Here is a 20,367-nt window from a genome sequence, read left to right as displayed (position 1 = left end):
CACTTTAATGTTTTAGTACTGCTGTTGAATATGCATTGTTATATGCTGCTATTTAAAAAAAAATTAATGTAATTGTGGCTCTAAAAATTCTAATATCGGAATAGCTCTGTGATATGACTGTGGAACATCCTAAGTAGAAATGCAGTTTAGTTAGGTTAACTGTCCACTGAATTATTGACTTCCTGTACAACTTGTCTGTATGCACACTTACATATTAATGGTTACATGACTATATCTCAAACTCATTTTATATTGTGGAGAATCCAAAATGGCTTTCAAAGATTTATTTTCATTAAATGGATGTGAATTTATATGTAAATGTTCATGCAAATGTTCATAACCACCATTTTGACTGACAGGGATTGAACCAGTAAACTTCTGTGCTTAAAAAGCACAAGTTTCAACAGCTTGAGATAAAAATGTAGGCTCTGTAGTTGGTCTGTAATTGACTATCGTCCTCTGGATCCAGCACAAAGGGTGGGTTACATTTGCATTGTAGCTGATATTGCTCATGTGAGTAATTTTGAGTGCAAGATGGTTTCCTGGGCAGACTGGTATGAGTTTGCCTTCAGTGCCTAGTCTCATGAGTAGATACATACATAGGACTATAAAGTCCATAAGGTGACATTTTACCCTCAAATACTCACATGTAAATACGATAGACTTCAATGGGAGCTATGCTCGTGTATTTAGGTCAGAGTGTGGCCTTAAAGGCCCTGATTTGGCAAAACATTAAAGCACATGCTTAAGTCCATTCTTATTAAGCAGAGCACTTTGTTAAACTGGGGACAAAATTGTTGAAGTAAAGCCAGAGTGTTTTTAAAGAAGATTTAATGATACAGAAAGGTAATGTTTCCCATCCCCATAATGTGTCTAGACGATTTAGCACTTTGGAAGTAATTCTAATAGATTGTTGCCTATCTTCAAAAAGACGTGGATCAAAGTTTACCACACCTGCAGGGCTGTGCAATAAGTAGAAGTGGACCCCTTTGGCAACTTACATTCACAAGTCCTTGCATCTGCACAGGAAGGAAGACTGAAGCATGTACCAGCTGAAGTGCTAATACAGTACATGGAAAATCTGTAGCCTCCTGATTCCAGAGTCAAATTTGTACATGCTTCATTTGAGTTAGTTTGGCTTGTAACAAAATAGTGCAAAACATCCGTTTTGTCCTTTCTGGTGTCATTTGATAGATTTTTTTTTTTTTTTTTTTTGCACATACATATATCGTGTTTTGTTAGGTCCTGTTCATTTCCTGTTCATCAGAGACCTACAAGATGGGACCATGACCTTACATTGCTACATTAAACTGGGAAGTATAATAACAGCTTAGTTTTTTAATATGTATATTTATATAAATAACATTTTGTAAGGAAGTAACTTTGTGCCAAAAAAGCTGCTGAAAACTACTCCAGTAATCATTTACGTCCCAGAACAGATCTGTTAATTTCACTGTAATTATAAAGAAAGGAAATAAGACAAATGTCTTCTGACTTATGAAGGATCTTGAAATAATATTAGTCTGCTCCAAATTAGTTATTGGCTTGTTTTCAAATAGTGATTCATGGTGGTATTATAAAAAGCCTTTTTATTGTCTTCCTGAATAGTTCAAAACTTTTGTTTAACTTGCAAAGCATTGTGTAGCTTTGCTTTTAGTGCCATTTGAAAAGAATATATAAACTTCATTTAGGTCTTAGGAAGAAGAAATTACTTTGCACTAAATTTATAAATTCTGTCATTGAGAATATTACTACAGATATGGTTAACTGTGATGAGACATTTTAAGCGTGTTGTTGGCAATATTCTTATTTGTTGTGTATATAAGAATTGTCCTTAAAAGTGGTTGCCCTGTTTGGAGAGCAGCTGTTTGGAGTACATTTAATGTGATATACTATTATCTCAGAATATAACTTGAGAGAGCTAGGTTCTATAGTGAAAGGGAGATGGAGGAAAAATAAAATCCTTAGTGTGTAGGGTTTTGTGTATTAGCACCCATAATGTGCTGGGTGGCCTCCAGACAGAAAAGGCATGGTTTCTGTCCCAACACGCTCACCATCTAAAGGCAGGCAAACAGATTATAAACTAGGGGAAGGGGCACAACCAGCAAACAGAATGGATGAGGTGATACTTGGTCTATTCTTGGGGAACATGGAGGGGAAGTGTGGAAAGGTTAATTTGTTTAGGGATCTCAGTATAAATCAGATGTCAAAATGGCAAAAATGGGTCTCCTTGAGGAGCTTAAATACAGAGTCGGAGGCCTTACAAATAAATTCAGGAAGGATGTTCCGTCCATATGGGGCAGCATGAAAGAAAGTTTGGAGCATTTATGTGAGAATTAGATTTAAAAGTCATCTATGGGGTATATATTTCTGAACATTATATAAGCTTTAATTTTTAAAATACACCTCTACCCTGATATAACGCAACCCGATATAACATGAATTCGTAAAGCAGTGCTCGCGGGGGGAGGGGGGGGCGCTGCACACTCCAGCGGATCAAAGCAAGTTCGATATAACGCGGTTTCACCTATAACACGTTAAGATTTTTTGGCTCCTGGGGACAGTGTTATATCGGGGTAGAGGTGTAGTATATAATTATAGTCTGACATTAAATATCAAAATAAAAATATCCAACTCAAATTAAGTATCTACAAAACCGGTATATCCTTTTATTCAACTCTTCACACATCTGTTGCCCATCGGAAACCTATTTTCCTGCTGAACCATTCTGCATGTCATGCCATCAACTGAAAGCTTATGATCAGTAGATGTCTAAAGTGGTTTTGCTTTTTCAAAAGTGGGTCAGTAAACTGCCAAATGGATTTAATGTAGGTTTACTACCAGAAAGACATTGGTGGAGGTTTGCCATGGACTTCAGTAGGGCCAGGATTTCTTGCATTATGTTTGCTACACTAACTCACCAGAGCAGAAGTTTCCTTGGCAAAGTCATCAGTGGTAGCAAGCAGCATTTAGAGAGTGTAGCTTTTTTGCTGATTCTCTTAATTCCACTTCCTTCCCTTGCAGAAACAGGCAATTTTAGTTGCTCACGTTTACTGTGAGCATAGGGCAAGATGTCCCACAAGGAGCGGGATAGAATACAAGCAAAACATGAGATCCCTTAAGTCTGGATGTCTCGGTTGTAAAAATATGACATGCTATGTATATTTTAGTCACAGCTGTAATGAAATTTGATTTTTGGCCTCCATGCTGCAAAGACTTGCATCCATGCATCACTTAATGCATGTGAACTATCTCATTGAAGTAATAATTCATATGCATAAGGGTTAGCACATGTGTAAGTCTTTGCAAGGTCACTTCCTTAGACTGTGATATAATGAACCTTTAGTTAGTATTATTTTAAGACCCATATCATCCTAACAACATGAGAGAGAGAGAGAGGGAAACAAAAGCATTCTGGATTACTGCTTGTAAATGTACATTTAAGTTGACCAGAAGTTTTTCTGCACCTTTCTTACTGCTTTCCGCTAAGGGGAAAACAAAAGCAGTTATCAAATGAAGAATTCGGCATCGTCAGAACTTGTACAACATTGGTGCAATGTTCTGCTGTGTGTTGTCTAAGACTCCCAGTTTTCTGGGTCTAAATAAGCAAAGTTAAGCCCAAATAAAGGCCATGACTACACTTGCAGATGTACAGTGCTGCGAGTTAAACCTGCCTTCGTACAGCTGAGTAGGGAAAGCGCTGCAGTCTGTCCATACTGACAGCTGCCAGCGCACTGTCGTAGCCACATTTGCCGCACTTGCAGCAGCATTGGGAGCGGTGCATTATGGGCAGCTATCCCACAGAGCACCTCTTCCCATTCTGGCACCATGGGTTGTGGGAAGGGGGCGTGGGTGTGGGGCATTCTGGGTCCTGTTCCAATGCCCCGTGATGCATCGCTTCACATCCCAGCAATCCCTGTGTTTCCGTCCACATTTGGCGCCATCTTTCAACGCCATCTTTCAACAGTTTCTATGCAGCGCGATCTGTGTTCCGTTTCGGTCTGCGGGAAATGGAGCCTGAACTTCTGAGGAGTATGCTGACGAGTCTCGCCAGCACATCACATTTGGCAGTCAAGCTATTCCTTAAGATCCAAAGTGACAGCGAGGAGTCCGACGATGATATCGAGTCGCGTAACGCGTACAACACGAACTTGCTTGTGGCATTCATGGTCATGCTCAGCACCGTGGACCGCCGCTTTTGGGCTCGGGAAACAAGCACTGAGTAGTGGGATCACATCGTCATGCAAATCTGGGATGATGAGCAGTGGCTGCAGAACTTTCGGATGAGAAAAGCCACTTTCATGGGACTGTGTGAGGAGCTCGCCCGCACCCTGCGGCGCAAGGACACGAGATTGAGAGCTGCCCCGCTGGTGGAGAAGCGGGTGGCTATTGCAATCTGGAAGCTGGCAACTCCAGAAAGCTACCGATTGGTTGCGAACCAGTTTGGAGTGGGAAAGTCGATCATTGGAATGGTGTTGATGCACGTTTGCAAGGCCATTAATCGCATCCTGCTCAGAAGAACTGTGACTCTGGGTAATGTGCAGGACATTGTAGATGGCTTTGCAAAAATAGGTTTCCCTAATTGTGGAGGGGCGATAGATGGGACGCATATTCCTATTCTGGCACCACCCCACCTAGCATCTAAGTACATTAATCAGAAGGGGTATTTCTCTATGGGTCTCCAGGCGCTTGTGGATCACCGTGGGCATTTCATTGACATTAACGCAGGCTGGTCCAGAAAGGTACATGACGCACACATCTTTCGGAACACTGCTGTGTTCAGGAAGCTGCAGGCCGGAACTTTTTTCCCCAGAGCGGAAGATCACAGTAGGGGAAGTCGAAATGCCCATTGTGATCCTTGGAGACCCCGCTTACCCGTTAATGCTGTGGCTCATGAAACCCTACACAGGGAGCCTTGACAGCAGCATGGAACGGTTCAACTACAGGCTGAGCCGGTGCCAAATGACTGTTGAGTGTGCTTTTGGCCGTTTAAAGGGCCGCTGGCGATCTCTGTATGGGAAGCTGGACTTGGCCGAACACAGCATCCCCGCGGTTAAATCCGCATGCTGTACCCTCCATAATATTTGTGAAGGGAAAGGTGAAAGATTCACTCAGGCATGGACCTCTGAGGTTCAACACCTGGAGGCTGAATTTGCACAGCCAGAGAGCAGGGCTATTAGAGGGGCCCAGCGCGGGGCTGCAAGGATTAGGGATGCCTTGAGGGAGCAATTTGAGGCTGAAAACCAGTTGTAATGTCTGGTGCCCTACACGGGAATGAAGTGCAGTGGTTAGTAGGAATCTGTGTTTGGTAAGCTGACTTGCAGTGCATGTTTCTTTCCTGGACTAAGGTATCTTTTACTTTATGCAATAATAAAGAATGTTTTCAAAGACAAAAAATCCATTTATTGAAAAGAAACACAACCGCTTGGGAATCAGAAAGGGCAGGGGGGTGGGGTGGGGAACGGTACAATCGCAGATTTGCGTATGTCCTGTCTGGAGTGCTGTGCAATGAATGCTGCACTTCAGGATGGCTATACTGCATGGTGATGGAGTTGAGTGCAGAGGGTAAGGGTCGTAGTTTTCAGGGCTGGGTGGTGAAGATACAGGTGTTGGAGGCAGCTGGTGGTGGTAAGAACCCAGATGTTGGGGAAAGTGGGTTGGAGGTGACATGGGGGCACAAGGGAAAGAGTTTTGGGACAAGGGCTGCGGGGATGGGAGGCGGGTGCGGTAGTGCTCCGCCTGCATGGCTACGAGCGCCTAGATAGAGTCCGCTTGGCACTCCATGATGCTTATCAGCCAATCCGTGTTTTGCTGCCGGTGCTCCGTGCTTTGCCACTGGTGCGCTGCGTTTTCCTGATGGATCCTGCCTTTGCTGTCCCTCCACTCATGCGCTTTTTGATTCTCTTTAAGAGATTGCTTCATCACTTCTTGCAGCATGTCTTCTTTGCTTTTTCGCGGCCTCTTCCTGATTCTTTGCAGTCTCTCAGCCAGTGATAACACGGACGGCTGAGATCTCAAGTTTTCATCTGTAAAGGCAAAATGCAACACTTAACAGAGGCAGCATTGTTTATATCAGACAGAGTAATGATTCCCCGCACTTAAGGAGAGCACACACAGTCTACACAATAGTATAATTTTCCCATCCCAAAGAGAGCGCACATAACCCACGGGAGCCCCAAAATGGTGAGTAAGGGGGACTGATTGTTTCAGGGCTGCACTGTCCTCTGGGTTTCTGTGCCTTGGGGAGAGCCAACAGTTGCAGGGGGCACCTACACTGAACACTGTCGCAACATTTTCCACAGGAGTTCGTTCTGGACGATATCTCGCTGCTGAGGGTGACCTGGGAAGCAAGGGAGGGTCTTCTGCTGCAATGCGGCTTCCGCCCTGGCCCATATGCAGCTTGCCTGTGTGCAGCAATGGTCCCCCTGCCCCTCGGGGCACAGGGGTGCGGACACGTTAGCCTGACTGGGACCAGGACCACAGTGGCTCTCCCAAGAAACCTGCGCAAGTGCATTCCCCACATTCTGGATGAGACTTTCAAAGAGATTACCGAGGCCGATTACCACAATGTGATAGACCACATCAATGCGCTATTCCGCATCTAGGCATGCATGCAGCCCTAACCCTCCTCTCCCAAAGAGCCTGCACCAAAAAAATTCCTTCCCGAAAAAAAGCTGCTTACCGGGAACCTGCTCTTCTGTTTGTTCTCCACCGAGTACCAGCCACTGCAACTGGCTGCCTTCCTCCTGGCTCTAGATGAGCTCCTGGCTGCATGCTTCCAGAGATTCCAGGGTGTCTCCCCCCACCCCAGCACCCTCACTCCCATTTTCCTCCTCCTCCTCCCACTCTGAAGTGTCCATAGTGGTGCTCGGAGTGGAGGTGGGGTCACCCCCAAGGATCGCGTCCAGCTCTTTGTAGAATCGGCAGGTCGCGGGGGGAGCACCCGAGCAGCCGTTTCCCTCGTGGGCTTTGCGGTAGGCACTCCGCAGCTCTTTCACTTTAATCCTGCACTGCAGTGCATCCCGGTCATGGCCCCTTTCCATCATGTCCCTTGATATCTGCCCGAAGGTATCGTAATTCCTACGGCTGGAGCGCAGCTGGGACTGGACAGCTTCCTCCCCCCAAACACTGATGAGTTCCAGCAACTCGCCATTGCTCCATACTGGGGCTCGCTTGGCGCGTGGTGGAAAGATTCGCTGATAGCACTCCACGCCTGGCTGAGCAAACAGGAAGGGGATTTTTAAAATTGCCAGGGAATTTAAAGGGCGGGTCTGATGGTTGGTCACCTGAGGCCAGGGCAGTAGAGTTTGAACTGATGACCAGAGTGGCTAGAACAGGCATTGTGGGATACTGCCAAATACTTCTGGAGGCCAATCAGAGTGCATTGGGCGGCCACGCTGGCGCCGCAGCGCAGCAGCGGTGGCGCAATAATCTTTATTCCACTCGGGGAGGTGGAGTACCAGCAGTGCTGTAGCTGTGGAGACACAGCACTGTACGTGCCTTGCCAGTGTGGACGGGGAGTGAGGTACAGCGCTGTGAGAGGCTTTATTGAGCTGTAACTCGCAAGTGTAGCCAAGGCCCAAGGGTGCAAACACCACGTGGTTAAACTGTTTCAAGAGCCAGTCTGTGGTTAGAATCAAGGAAAGGTGTCATACAACATAACTGATAATTAAATCAGTATGGTTTGTTAAACGTTTTAGGGTAACTTGATCTAATCATCTGGATTTGTTGGTTGAGTTGTTGCTCAGCCTCTTAAACTGATAGTTTAAATGATCAGATGTTGTTTCCAGTTTAATTACAAAAGAACCATTTAAAATGATTGAAGTGGTTCTGATGGTGAACAGTATGCTGAAAGCATAGTTATTTTCCTGGTAGGAATTTCGCTTCTGTTGTAAATTCTGATGGAAGATGTACAATGTGATGCAGATCTAGTTCTGTCTTGCAGGGTTTTAGCTTATTCCTCAGTGTAGTAGATGATAAAAAGCTGTTTTATCACTACTTGTAACCAGATCTACCAACAAAGGGGAGAACTTCCCTTGGGCAAAATAAAATGCCAGTGTTAACTACTTCATAATCCTTGAACAGAGGTCTTTCTATTGATAAGTCTTCCAGTAAGTATAGCTATTTGTAACTTAATATTTTGACTCTTAAGAGTGAACTTCAGAGCAAAATGAAATACAGTGATGCAAGTTGTTGCAGTAGGAAGATGGAGGTGAGGGCCTCATTCAGTAAAGTATAAATGGTCTTTGACCTTAATCACAGAAATTGGAGCTGGAGAAGACCTATTAAATTGTCTGACTTCTGGGTTCTTAAACGGTCTCTGACAGTGGCCTACATCTCATTAGAGTGATTCTCATGAACCACCTTCTCAGCTATTTGTTATCAGGGTGGACCATCTTACTGGTGATAACTTAATATCCTTATTGCAATTGCAGCAATTGTTTATGTGGAAAATATTTAATGTATTTTCAACTTTTAGTGTAACTTAGTAGCTGAAGCCAAGGAGAACAGCCAGCACTTTGAGCAGCCAACTCTCTGTGAACTACAGATTGGAAGCCATTGGTCTAGCCATTATCCTGCCAGTACAGGATTGTCCCGTTCAATATGATATCTAGTGTTTTGTCTAGATTTACTTTGTGTCTCAAGTGATGAGGTGCTTAGAATCCAATTGTTTACTATTAGGCCTGCATAAATAAAGATTTATTTGAGTTTCATGTTAGGAAGGAAAGGGGATTCCATTCCTTACTCTCCCGTAGTCTTCTTATATGAACTTGGGTGAATCACTTTACTTGTCTCTGTCTGAGATCCCCATTGGTAAAATAGAACTAACGCTTTCTGGTTTAACAAATATGTTAAGGAGAAATCCAGAAATATTTGGGAGATGCTTAAGGTATTTCAATGATGGGGGGGCATTTTTGGGATCCTAGATAGACAGATATGTGCTCTGCACAGCTTGAACAACGGTTTAAACAACTGTTTTACCTTAGTTATGTGGTATGGGAACAGAAGGGCTCTTGACATTTCTTTGTTAGTAGCTACAATTACTTTGAGGCTAATTTTGTATACTAAGCCTTTTTGGGTATGTAAATTCCTTTAATTGTTGTTTGTTTATTTTTTGTGCAGTAGTACATAGGAGTCCTAATCATGGGACAGACCCCTATTGTACTAAGGGACTGTACACAAATAGAACAGAACCCATATTCTTGTCCCACTATCTATAAGATCTGCCAGGAATAACTAGATGCCAGTTCTCTGTGACTTCTAGGGCAAAAGTATAAAGAAGTATTGTTTTAGCACTTTTTTGAAGCGTCATTGTAGGAAACTAAGTGTGAGAGGCAAAATCATGGGCTGGATCATAAACTGGCTAAGAGAGAGAAAACAAGCTTAAATGGTCAGTTCTCCCGGTGAAAGGATAACGGTGGGGTGCCACAAGATTTCATACTAAGGCTGGTGTTTAATGATCGGGGAAAGGGTTGAAGAATGAAGTGTCAAAATTAGCTGTATGTATGTATGTTAACATACAGCTGTTTAGAGTAATCAAGACTGGGGGACCTTCAGAGAGACCTAACCATGCTAGCTAAATGAGAAACATGACTGTAGTTAAAGTAAATGCTGACAAATGCAAAGTAATGCGCATATAAAGGAATAATGTGAATTACTCATGTACCTTACTGAGTTCCAAGTTAGCTGTAACAATTTGGATAAAAAGACCTGACCATCACAGCGAAGAGCTTTATGAACTCCTTGGGTGGCTGTGGGGCAGCCATAAAGAAAAGAAAAGGGAGGGCAAACAAAATGTTAGGATATAAGGAATATGATTAAGAATAGTGCTAAAAGAAAATGTTATATAAATCAATATCTCCCCTTTTGGAATACCGGGTTCATTTCTTGTCATCCCATCTCAAAAAGGATATAGCAGAAATAGAGGAGGTTCAGAAACGAGTGACAAGAATAGTTAGTCATGGAAAAAATCTCTTGAAGAGAAATAGAATAAACTGGAACTGTTTATCTTGAAGAGTAGACCTTTGAGAGAGAATCTAATAAAAGCATACAAATTAATGAATGGTATAGAGAATGTGGGTCAGGAACTTCTGTTCACTTTTTCTAATAATACATTAATGAGGGGACATTCAATTAAATTATCACAAGGTAACATTTGAAAAGGTCAGGAACTTAGCAGGATTTGGAGAACACTTATGTGGGTAACAAGAATATGGTTATAATATTTTTTTTTTTAAGTTTTGGAAGGAACTGGCTATAGTAGGTTGTGTTTTGAAATGTGTTTAGCTAACAGGATTTAACCAACAAGGTTTTTAAACATTAGCGTAGAAAAGGCAAGTCATGCTTTAAAAAGAATGCTGACCGGTCATTTGTCAACCCAGCTAGCACGTTTTTAAACACAATTTGCACTGTCTAGACTGTGGAAAGTCCTTTTTAAAGTGAACATTTGTTGGTTAAATATGTTTCAAACCACACCTTATTTTGCTAGTTTTCCCATGGCCTTGTCGGTTGGTTAATCCAAACTGGCCTTCGGTAGCATTTCTAGCACCTCCTGGAGCATGTAGTAATGATCCAGTGTGACAGTTCCTATCTGTGGAGTAAAGAGAGTTTCTCCCAACCTAGAAGTGCAATGGGAGGGCTGAGAAAAAAGCTCTATGTAATTTTAAAGAGCACCACTTGTCCTTAAACATGTTTGGGTTTCTTGCAAATTGTTTTCCTCTAACGCACTTTAGGTCAAAGAACCAAAGAGATTGCTAAAAGCACCAGACCATGCATAACTTTTATTGATGAGCATTAAATTCAATTAGCACAGTTTCATATTGATCCATCTTGCTTTTAGTAAGGCTTTTGACACAGTCCCAAATGACATTCCTATGAACAAATTAGGCAAATGTGGTCTAGATGAAATTACTATAAGGTGGGTGCAGAACTGTCTGACAGTACTCGGAGTAGTTATCAATGGGTCACTGCCAAACCAGGAGGGCTTACCTCGTGGGGTGCTTCCGGGGTCTGTCCTGGGTCCAGCTGGAGAATCTCCACCATTGGAGGTTTTTAAGAATAGTTTTGACCAGCACCTGTCAAGATATACTTGATACTGCCTCAGCACAAGGCGTGGACTAGATGACCTTTTGAGGTCACTGCCAGCCCTACATTTTTATGAATCTGTAGAGAGGCACATGCTAATGCAACATTGCTTTATGTAAGGAAACAGCCAGGTGAAAGTTAGGGACCTGATGTGAAATAATAATACTTTTGTTATATCCAAAGGATAAGAGTTTGGGGCCAAACTGTCCCCTCTGTTACATCCGTGCAACTCCATTGATGTCTATGGGAATACCTGGGTGTTACTAAGAACATACTTTGGCTCCAGTGTAGAGCATTGGAGACAGAATGTGGCAGAACACCGTGCTCCCCGCTGTTTAAAATAAAAACGAAATTGCTCGTCGAGGTTACAGAAGGAAACTTTCTAATGTGAACTGATGCATTGTGCTTTTGCTGCACACAGCCTAAAACAGCTCTGAGTATGGTCTTCTGTGCCTCTGGATGAACCATTTGGGAAGGATGGAATGGGGTATGAGGGCTGCAACTATCATGGTGGAGTAAATTGTGGATGAGTTCAGGTCCACCACAAGGTCCCCTCTCCAGTCTTTTCTATAGCATTTACTGAAATTGTACTAGTGCTGTGATGCAGCAATTCAATCCTTCATTGTCCCATCTTAAATCCTTGCCATATCACTTTTCAGCATTACCCCTGTTGTGCTAAGCACAGAGGTATTTTAGCTTTGAGTTGAATTTGAATCCCCTCCAGCTAGGCTTTCTTATATGGGTAACTTACGTACACTGTTAGTGCGTTCGGTGAAGTTATTACAAAACCTACAGTTCCTTTCTCATGAAGATTGATGAACGATCTTTTTCTCACCAAAACTTTCTTTAGAGTTTAATAGACTTATATAAATTAATTAAATAGAAGTACAGTGTTTTAAAAACTACACACAGTAGGATTAATTAATTAAGAAGGAAAGATCCATTTTGCTTTGCATTTCTGTATTTTAGGGCATAACGAAAGAATTTTTAGTGAAGTTTGTGGGGATAACTTTTCCTACTGACCAGTGTAATAAAGATATTGTAACAGCTGCAAGGTATTGGTTACACTGCTGGAATTCATTCTGGTGTACACAGAATTTTTTTTATGCATGCCTTTTGGAAAAAAAAACAATTTGATAGCAGGTGTGACCTTTAACCTTCCCAGACTTGAAGGACTTAATCATCCTCATTTGTTCAGCACTGAATATACTTTGTGCAGAGAGGAAACAGAAGGGAAATGTGCATTTGAGGGGTTTTGTTTTCACAAAAATATTAAAGTTGGGGTTTTGTTGTTGTTTTTCTTGTATAAAAGAAAATGAGATTTTTGCCTAGGAACAACATTTTGTACAAAGACTCCTCATTATAGACTTTTAATGGAAATGTTCAGTGAGCCCTAATTATGAAACAGATGCAAAATGAACACAGTTCCCTATCCAGCCTTGTCTGACTGAACAGGCAGCAGCTGCTGTTGCAGTTCTGCTGGGAAGGTGTCACAGCATACTTCAGCAATACATTGTTCCAACCAGACCACCTTCTGGGGGTATTTTGGGGACAGGGGTAGAGGTGTGGCCATGGTTAAGGGTTGAAGAGAGGGGGTAGCTGCCATGGAAACTACTGCAGCAGCTCTGCAGCCTGAGGTGAGTGGAGTGGTTGGGGAAAGGGGAGTGTTCTGGTCTCTGGAGCACCTCAGTGGAAAGCCAGTTTTGTGGAGAGGAGAGTATTTGTCTCTATAGAGCAGCCACTTACTTAATCTTTCATTTTTATCGTTTAATTATCTACTGATTAGAGTGAAGGCTATTGGAATTGATGTGAGTCAGGCATGTGCTTGGCAAACTTCTCTACATAACCCTGCCAACACATCACAAATCTGCTTGCAACAGCCCATACCGTTCCAGTACCAGACCGATCTCTCTGGGTAACATGCTGCCACATGTGCCAAATAATGTGGTGGTTCAGTTATTTGTAGTAATGTCCAGATTAGAGAATGAAATTCATTTTCACAGGTGACAAAACGTGCATTGGAATGCAAATCTTTTATTTCTAAAGGCTAGAAATTGGTTGGTACTAAAGATAAGAGTGTAGATATCCACCTCTCTCTTGCACTTCAACCTGAGTGTACAGTCAGATTTCAAAAATCTTTCCTTCGTTTTCTTCCCTTAGCCCTCTACTCAAAAGAGTTGATCATGCCACCAGAGCTTTGACCTTTTTTATTACATGAATGAAGGTAGAGGTTCATAATTTGTATAGTTACATGGAATGATACCTTAAATTGAGAGTGGCTGTCATTCTGAAAAATTCTTGAGCATTTAATTATAGCTTTCTAGCTAATTTGTCCTTTGTTCATTCTTGTTTATAAGCCTTTTGGCTTTGAGGTAATCCATAAGCTTGTTGGTTTATGTGAACATTTCTTTTCATACATGGTCTTATTGCTACTCAAATCTGATTCAAATAATTTTGGGTAGAAACCTCTCCATGTATTGGTGATACCTTGAGAGTGATCTGCAGAACTTTGTCCTTACCACATTCAGAGCACTCAGCCACACTGACTTCTACAAACCAGTTATCTGCCAATTGGGCTGAAAGAGGAAGGATGGTCTTGTACTGGGAATGAGTAGATCTGGGATCTGTTCCTAACTCTGCAACAGAATTCCTGTGTGATCTTGGGCAAGTCACTTAGGCATAACATTTTGAGAGAGTCCACTAGTTTTGGATGCTACAAATTTTGGCTTTCTAATTTGATGTTTTTTCAGAGGTAACTGCATTGACCTCATCTGAAGTTGAGACTTTTCAGCATCTCTGTTTTAAGTTTCTCACACTGGACATCCAAAGTTAGTGGCCATGTGGTAATTTTGACCTTAATGTCTCTGTTTGAGTTTCTGATCTGTAAATAGAGAATTATAACCCTTCCCTATGGATGTTGTGAGGATAAGTGCAGGTTTACTGTTTGTGTGATGCTTACTTGCTACGATGATGAACATGACAGAGAAACCCATACATAAAATTGATGTTCTAAGTAGGTCTCTAATGTAGGTGGAAAAATGATACCCTATCTTAACTTCTTCCATGGAGATTTTTTTTCTTTTAACATTTATATAAAGATTTATAAGCGTGTCGTGCTTTTCAGAGACAATAAAGGCCCAATGATTGCCTGACAGAGTTTACCATCTAGGCTGGGAGTTTTGAATCTAGATCAAGGTTGTTACATCAAGGCTTAAAAATTTTTTGCAGGCACCTCTTTGCCAGAGAACTTAATCTACTTTCCAGAGTCCATTGTGAAAGATGGGAAGGCCCCACTGTCCAGAGGTAGAACCATAGTGAGAAGTCCAGTCCCTCTACTCCTAGAAATGGGGAAGGGTGATGAGATTCCTACTAGATCCCGCTTAGGGATTCCTAGATCCCACTTAAGAGATTCCATCTTTCATATTACCCTCCAGCTAAAAGGAAGGTTTCAAATGTGCCAGTTACCAGCCCCCTTTGGCGGTTGGAGGGAAGGAGCATTCTCTCTCTTCTCCTTCCCATCCCAAAGCCTCCTATCTGCTGCATAGGTAAGGGGCTCCACAATGCCTCCTCAGCTTCCTGGCTGTTGTAGCTGGGCACTGGGCATTCTGCCATTCTACCACTTCCCTCCAGCTTCCTGGCTGCTAACACAGAGCAATGTTTGCTAATCTATATTCCCTCCATTTATATCCCAGTTAATAGCTCTGATGTCTGTTTCCACTGCTACTCATAGCTTTCTCAAGCAGTAGTACAATTGATGGGATGTCAGTTTGATGGTTGCCCACAGTTTTCAGAATTGCAGCAGTAAAAACTAACTACTATCAAGTCTGTTTTCACTCTGTTAAATCATAGGAGAACTCTGAGGAGCAGGACCAACAGCAGCAGAGAGGGGTATTACAGTCTTTTTTTTTCTCTCTCTCTCTCTCTCTCTCTCTCTCTCTCTCTCCCTCTCCCTCTCCCTCTCCCTCTCCCTCTCCAACCCAGCAAGACAGCACTGCGTTGTTAACCTTCCAAATGTGAAATGCATTTAATCTTCGCAACAGCAAGGGATAGAAACTCTTTGTTTAATTAAGTCAAAGGAAAACTAAAATTCTGCAGAAGTTGGCATAGGTTCTTCTATGCGTCAGGAAAAGCTGCTTACTCTCCAGTGGCAGATGGATTTTTCAAGTCCTCCATTACCTCAAGTTTCCCAGTTTGTTCATCACTAAATGCAATGAGACTTTCCATTTTCCCTATAAATTCTGGGAATTACGAGCACCTGCTCCATCAATAGTGATGAGTTCCATGATTATTTACAAATATGTGTTCAACTTCTTGAAGTCGTCAGTTTGGGTTTAATCAAAATATCAGTTTCTGTAGCCCAACAGTAGGAAAATAAATGCTTTATTTAATATTCTAAAAGCTGAGGACAAACTACAGTGAAACATATCTGTCTACAAGGTTTAGTTTTGTTTTTGTTTTTTTAAGGACTTTCCATCCTGTTTTGGTTATAAAATGAAAATGTTTGTTTTCTTGTGATTCCTTTGTATTTCTAAAGTACAGTTACATTTAAAATGCTATGTCATTTTAATTTATCTTTATCTTTATATTTTTCTATTTATCAGGAATTAAGTAGTTAAGAGTTGTAGTTATTCTCTGTATCATTTGACACCGACCACATGCACTTAGCCATGATGCTTAAAAGATGGATTAGAAACTAGGTTTAGTTTGTCTAGCTTTATCTGTTCTTTCATCTTCACAGCTGATGTAAGGAGTGTGTCATTGATGATGCCCAGTAATAGGTATGCTAACGTGTAGCTTATTTTATGCTTTGAATTAGAGTATTGCTTGAAAAACATATTTTTGATTATTCCTTTCTTATCACAGCTATGCTGGTCAGCATATCTGTGAAGTGGTATGTTAAGTTATTCTACATAAGATTGTGCTTTCTGCTTTGTCTAAATGAGTCCTAACTCTTTAGGGGCAGTCCTAACTTTTTATACACGGGTGGTTTTTGTTTCTTTGTTTTTGTCACCATAACTATATTGGTTTAGTAACATATGTAGTTAAAGCAGTACAACACCCTAGTGTGGACACAGCTATACCTGTTCAAAGATGCTTATAATGGTACAGTTAATTCCCCAGAGCCAGGATTTCACTCAGTATCTTTTGCAGGGACAATGTATCTTATTTTTAGACAAACTGATTTTTCTTTTAGTTGCTTCTGGAACAATCTCAGAAGCCCTCATAAATTTTGAGCCGTTAATGCAGTGGTGTGGGAATTAGCAAATCTGTACTCTTTTAGAGAACTGAGAATTTAGTACTATAAAGTGACTTTTTTTGGTGAAAAATGGTCTCTTAGTTAGTGTCTTCTATCTACGGAATATAGAAACAGTATTAAAGATGACTATTGAAAGTAAACCAAGTTCATGCTTTACCTGAAACTGTGGTTTTAGTTGCATCTTCGGAACATCTGTTTGTCATATCCATAGATACTGAATCTTTAAGTGGATTTATGGTTTTCCCCCAGAGACTGCTTTTTGGTCATCTTAATTACAATTTTTTAAAATATGAAGTGTATACTGAAGATTATTACTCCATGAACTAAGATCCATTTGAAGAAGAGAAAGTATTCGCAACCAATACATTTGTGCCTGTTCTCTCTTGCTATTCAGAATAACTTTGGTAGAGCTAGATTTCTAGTAAAGAAGCAACAACAACATTTGCAGTTGAAACAGGTTTTATTTGGGTACCTTTGGGGGTTCCAGTTTTCTGGATAATGCCACGATAGAATATGCCAATTTAAAATATTTTCTTCCCCGGAACTGCACAGGAAAAAAATATTAGTGCATAAGTATTAGTGCATTTTGTTTATGTTCGATAATTCTTTTTTTTTCTTTTCAGACCAGCCAGACCATTCAAATTACCAAAAAGGTAAGGTACCGTATAAGCACTTACAAATCTTGTGCATGTTCTCTCATGTGTTAAGAAAACCATGTCTCATACAAAGGTGTTAGTGTATTGTAAAATTAGCTGTTGTGCATATGACTAGGTTTCCTTCTAAAAGCAGATGGAAAGAATAATACTAATTTTGGACAAATATCCCGTGTTGTCTTCTGATTCTTTTTTAATTTTATTTTCTTTACAAATTGTGTGTGTGTGTGTGTGTGTGTGCGTGTGTGTGTGTGTGCGCGTGTGCACAGCTGACCACAGTCCTGCTCCTGAGTGTACCACCAGAAACTCTCTGGTCCAACACCAATAATTATAAAACAGCTTGATTTTAAAAGCTCAGGAGAGGGCATTGCAATAATCTTTCCTACTCTTAAACAAAAATACAGCATGGTTAATGGTAGAAAGGAGAATGGCCTACCCAAAATGTTCATGCACCTGAAATATTAGATACCATTTCAAATGAACACATGTTAAAGGAATAATCCAGGTGCAGGAATTGCCCTCAGTAAATAATAGATCTGTTCAGTGAATATACTGCATATAAATCCAATCAAATACATTTCCACTGTACATGAAACAATGAAAACCTCTTAAATATACACCAACTAGACATTTTGAAAAGTTGTATATATCTTTTTGTGTACAACCAGACTGTTATGAACCAGGTTTTTCTTCTTATACACAGAGATACAGATTCACAATGGAGAACTCCTAAGCATTGTTTTATTGCTTAGTATGCAAACATGATTTCCCAGCTCATTAGAAGTGCAGCGAGGCAAGTAAAGAATCACAAATATATGGATTGGGTAGATTAGGAAAGAGGAGCACCATACCACAAAGCAGTGTAGGAAATGTTAACGTACTACAGACTAGACTGAATGCAGCAGATGTTTTGGCATAAAATAAATTTCAGGCAGCTATGAACTTTGTGGCTAGTGGGAACTTCCACTTGATTCGGACTACTGAATGGCCGAAGAAATGACTTGCTTACCAGTCTGGCCCAGTCCTCTGACTCTTCTCAGTCAGTTGCACCAATGTATTGGTGGGTTTAGTCAGCTGGTATAAGGCAGGAAACTGAGGCCTTGAATCAGGAAAGCTCTTAAACACATATTTAACTTAAAGCGTGCCGTTTTTAAATTTGAGTTCTTTCTTGAATAGGGGTGGATTTAAGCAGATGCTTAATTGCTTTTCTGAATTGGGGGCAGAGGTCTGAGGCCAGTCACTTTCATCTTCAGGTCAATGCACCCACATTTTTTTAAATTCAGGTCAAATCCACGGCTTGCCTTTTAGGGGAAGAACTACAATTTAATTTTAAAGCTCCCACCTCCGAAATAAGAAGAAGTGGAGAGACCAGCTTTTCCTTTTGAATAACAACTCAGGATCTCAGTTGTTTGTGGACAAATCACTTGAAGAGATTTCTTGCTTTACACCAGTGTCATTACTGGTGCCAAATGAAGCTCAGACAGACAAAATCTGAAAATTTGAAGTTGAGAAAAGAGAATTAATTACTGTATCTCAAAAACGTGCGCTGTCTGGAAAGGGAAAGATATTTCCAGATTTGTCAGAGGCGACTTAAAATTATTGTGAATCTATTTGATACACATACTCATGCCTTTTTTTTTTTTTTGCATTTTCAGTGAGCTGTGAAATTGTTTATATGCTCAAGGTACCAAAAAGCACATAGGCTAATTAACAAAGTGCATCAGAGTGTTGAAAACCAACAAGGATTGCAAATTATGTAGAAACAAATGTTGTTGTCACATAGTTCAAATGGATGCTTTTGCTATTCTGGCTGCAGTGATCGTTGCTGATACAAATATCCAGTGTATGACTGTGATGGGACCGACACTGGAGCAATGCTGGACTAGGGAGGCCCCGCCCCTTAACAAGTTGAACTTGCATAGCATGTTCTCAGTCCAGGAGCAGTTTTTAAAGGACATTACTGCTAGGAGAAGGGAGAAACGAGTGCATGTGACACCAGGAAGCCAGGCTGATGCTGAGAGCTGTGTCAAGAGTAGCAACAGCTCTGTGAAGGCTACTCTAGCAGCAGGGACTTGGATTCATCCCTTTCTTTGGGAGTTGAAAGCTCTACGAGAGATTAACTAACGGAACAGGACACTAAGAGACTGAGGAAAGTCTGCCTAGCCTATGATTATGCCCCAAACTAAGGAACTCCAGATGTTAGGAAGTGACCTCAGAGAACACATAATTTGGGGTAGTTCAGTAACTGGGCTGGATACTTGGATAACCTCTAGGGCCCTGGTTCGGGACCTGGTGAAGTAGGTGGGTCCGGGTCCCCTACTTAGCACCCTTTCTCCTGCTCCTCTGTATTGACTGGACTCTGGGGGACCAATCAGAGTACAAGGGGGTGATTGAGACCACAACTGAGGCCCCCTCTGGGATGACTAGGCCAGCAGAAACCATAAGGCCAAGAGCTATCCACTAGGCTTGCTGGTCATCAGATCTTCCCACTACAGTGACACGAAAAAATAGGACAATTTACAAGAGTAAAGACCTGGTAATGTTTCCTATATAAGGTTTATTAAAGTCTTTAAACAGGTCATGTAGGCCACAACTTTCTTTAGTGTTCTTGAGTGAAGAGTTCTGCTCAACTGAGATGAGCGCAAGCTGCTCAGCAGAGGATGGAATCACACACACAACAGGGTAAAGGAATCATTCTTGCAGTAGCAACATACTGGTGAAAAATAACTTTCAAGTCTTCAGAGCTCTCGACAAACATTTAACTAGTCAATGTAGAATCTGGTGTATATAGAAATATTGAATCCTGTAAATAGAAAAATGTTATTAAGTCATCTACTCCCTCTCCCTTAAACTTTTATTTAATAATAAATTGCACTTCAAACAGATTTAGAAACTTTCACTAATTAAGCTTGAGAATCCCTGTGTGAGATTGGTAAAAATTATTCCACATTTATCTATGGAGAAACTGAAGCAAAGCCACACTAGCACTTGAATCTTCCCAAGTCTGTGCGGAACCCTGCAGAACATACCCCTTTCTCATTGCTGAAGTGAAGATTTTTCAGGTTGAGGCACACTGCAGAGGACTCCCAGGGCAGTCAGTAACAGCATTGTTGGTTTTATTATAGAGAAATGGTAAACTGCTGCCAGAGTGACTGTCCTGTTGCCTTGGGATAAAAAGGGGAATTCGATGTTGTTTTAGCAATAGGACAGTAAATCTCTGGACAGAGGGTAACTGGGTCCAGGTAAGAACATACAGATGTTGTGCTGATCTGGTTTTTCAAAACAACAACAGTCCCTCGGGGTAGTGAAAGTAGGTGTAGAGAGAGCTGTAATATAAACTAACCTTTATTTTAGTCTGCATGGAGATTGAGG

General features: G+C 41.3%; 1 protein-coding gene across 23 annotated transcripts in view; it reads left to right on the top strand.

Annotated features, from left to right (window-relative positions):
• Positions 1 to 20,367, top strand: part of DISP1 (dispatched RND transporter family member 1) — a 198,634-nt gene that overhangs the window by 162,939 nt on the left and 15,328 nt on the right. For 15 of the 23 annotated variants that reach the window (XM_065589400.1, XM_065589398.1, XM_065589385.1 and 12 more), the window contains one exon: positions 16,966 to 16,995. Coding sequence is in view for 11 of the 23 variants with exons in the window: in XM_065589385.1 (XP_065445457.1) it covers positions 16,966 to 16,995 (30 nt within the window). In the remaining 12 variants the exon portion in view is untranslated. Of the gene's footprint in view, positions 1 to 10,262; positions 12,723 to 15,595; positions 15,864 to 16,965; positions 16,996 to 20,120; positions 20,238 to 20,367 lie in introns of those variants that run through there. The other 8 variants (XM_065589402.1, XM_065589394.1, XM_065589399.1 and 5 more) reach the window with 3 other exon arrangements.

Source organism: Chrysemys picta, chromosome 3, assembly GCF_011386835.1.
Source record: "Chrysemys picta bellii isolate R12L10 chromosome 3, ASM1138683v2, whole genome shotgun sequence".
NCBI lineage: Eukaryota > Metazoa > Chordata > Testudines > Emydidae > Chrysemys > Chrysemys picta.
This window is presented reverse-complemented; position numbering and strand designations above follow the sequence as displayed.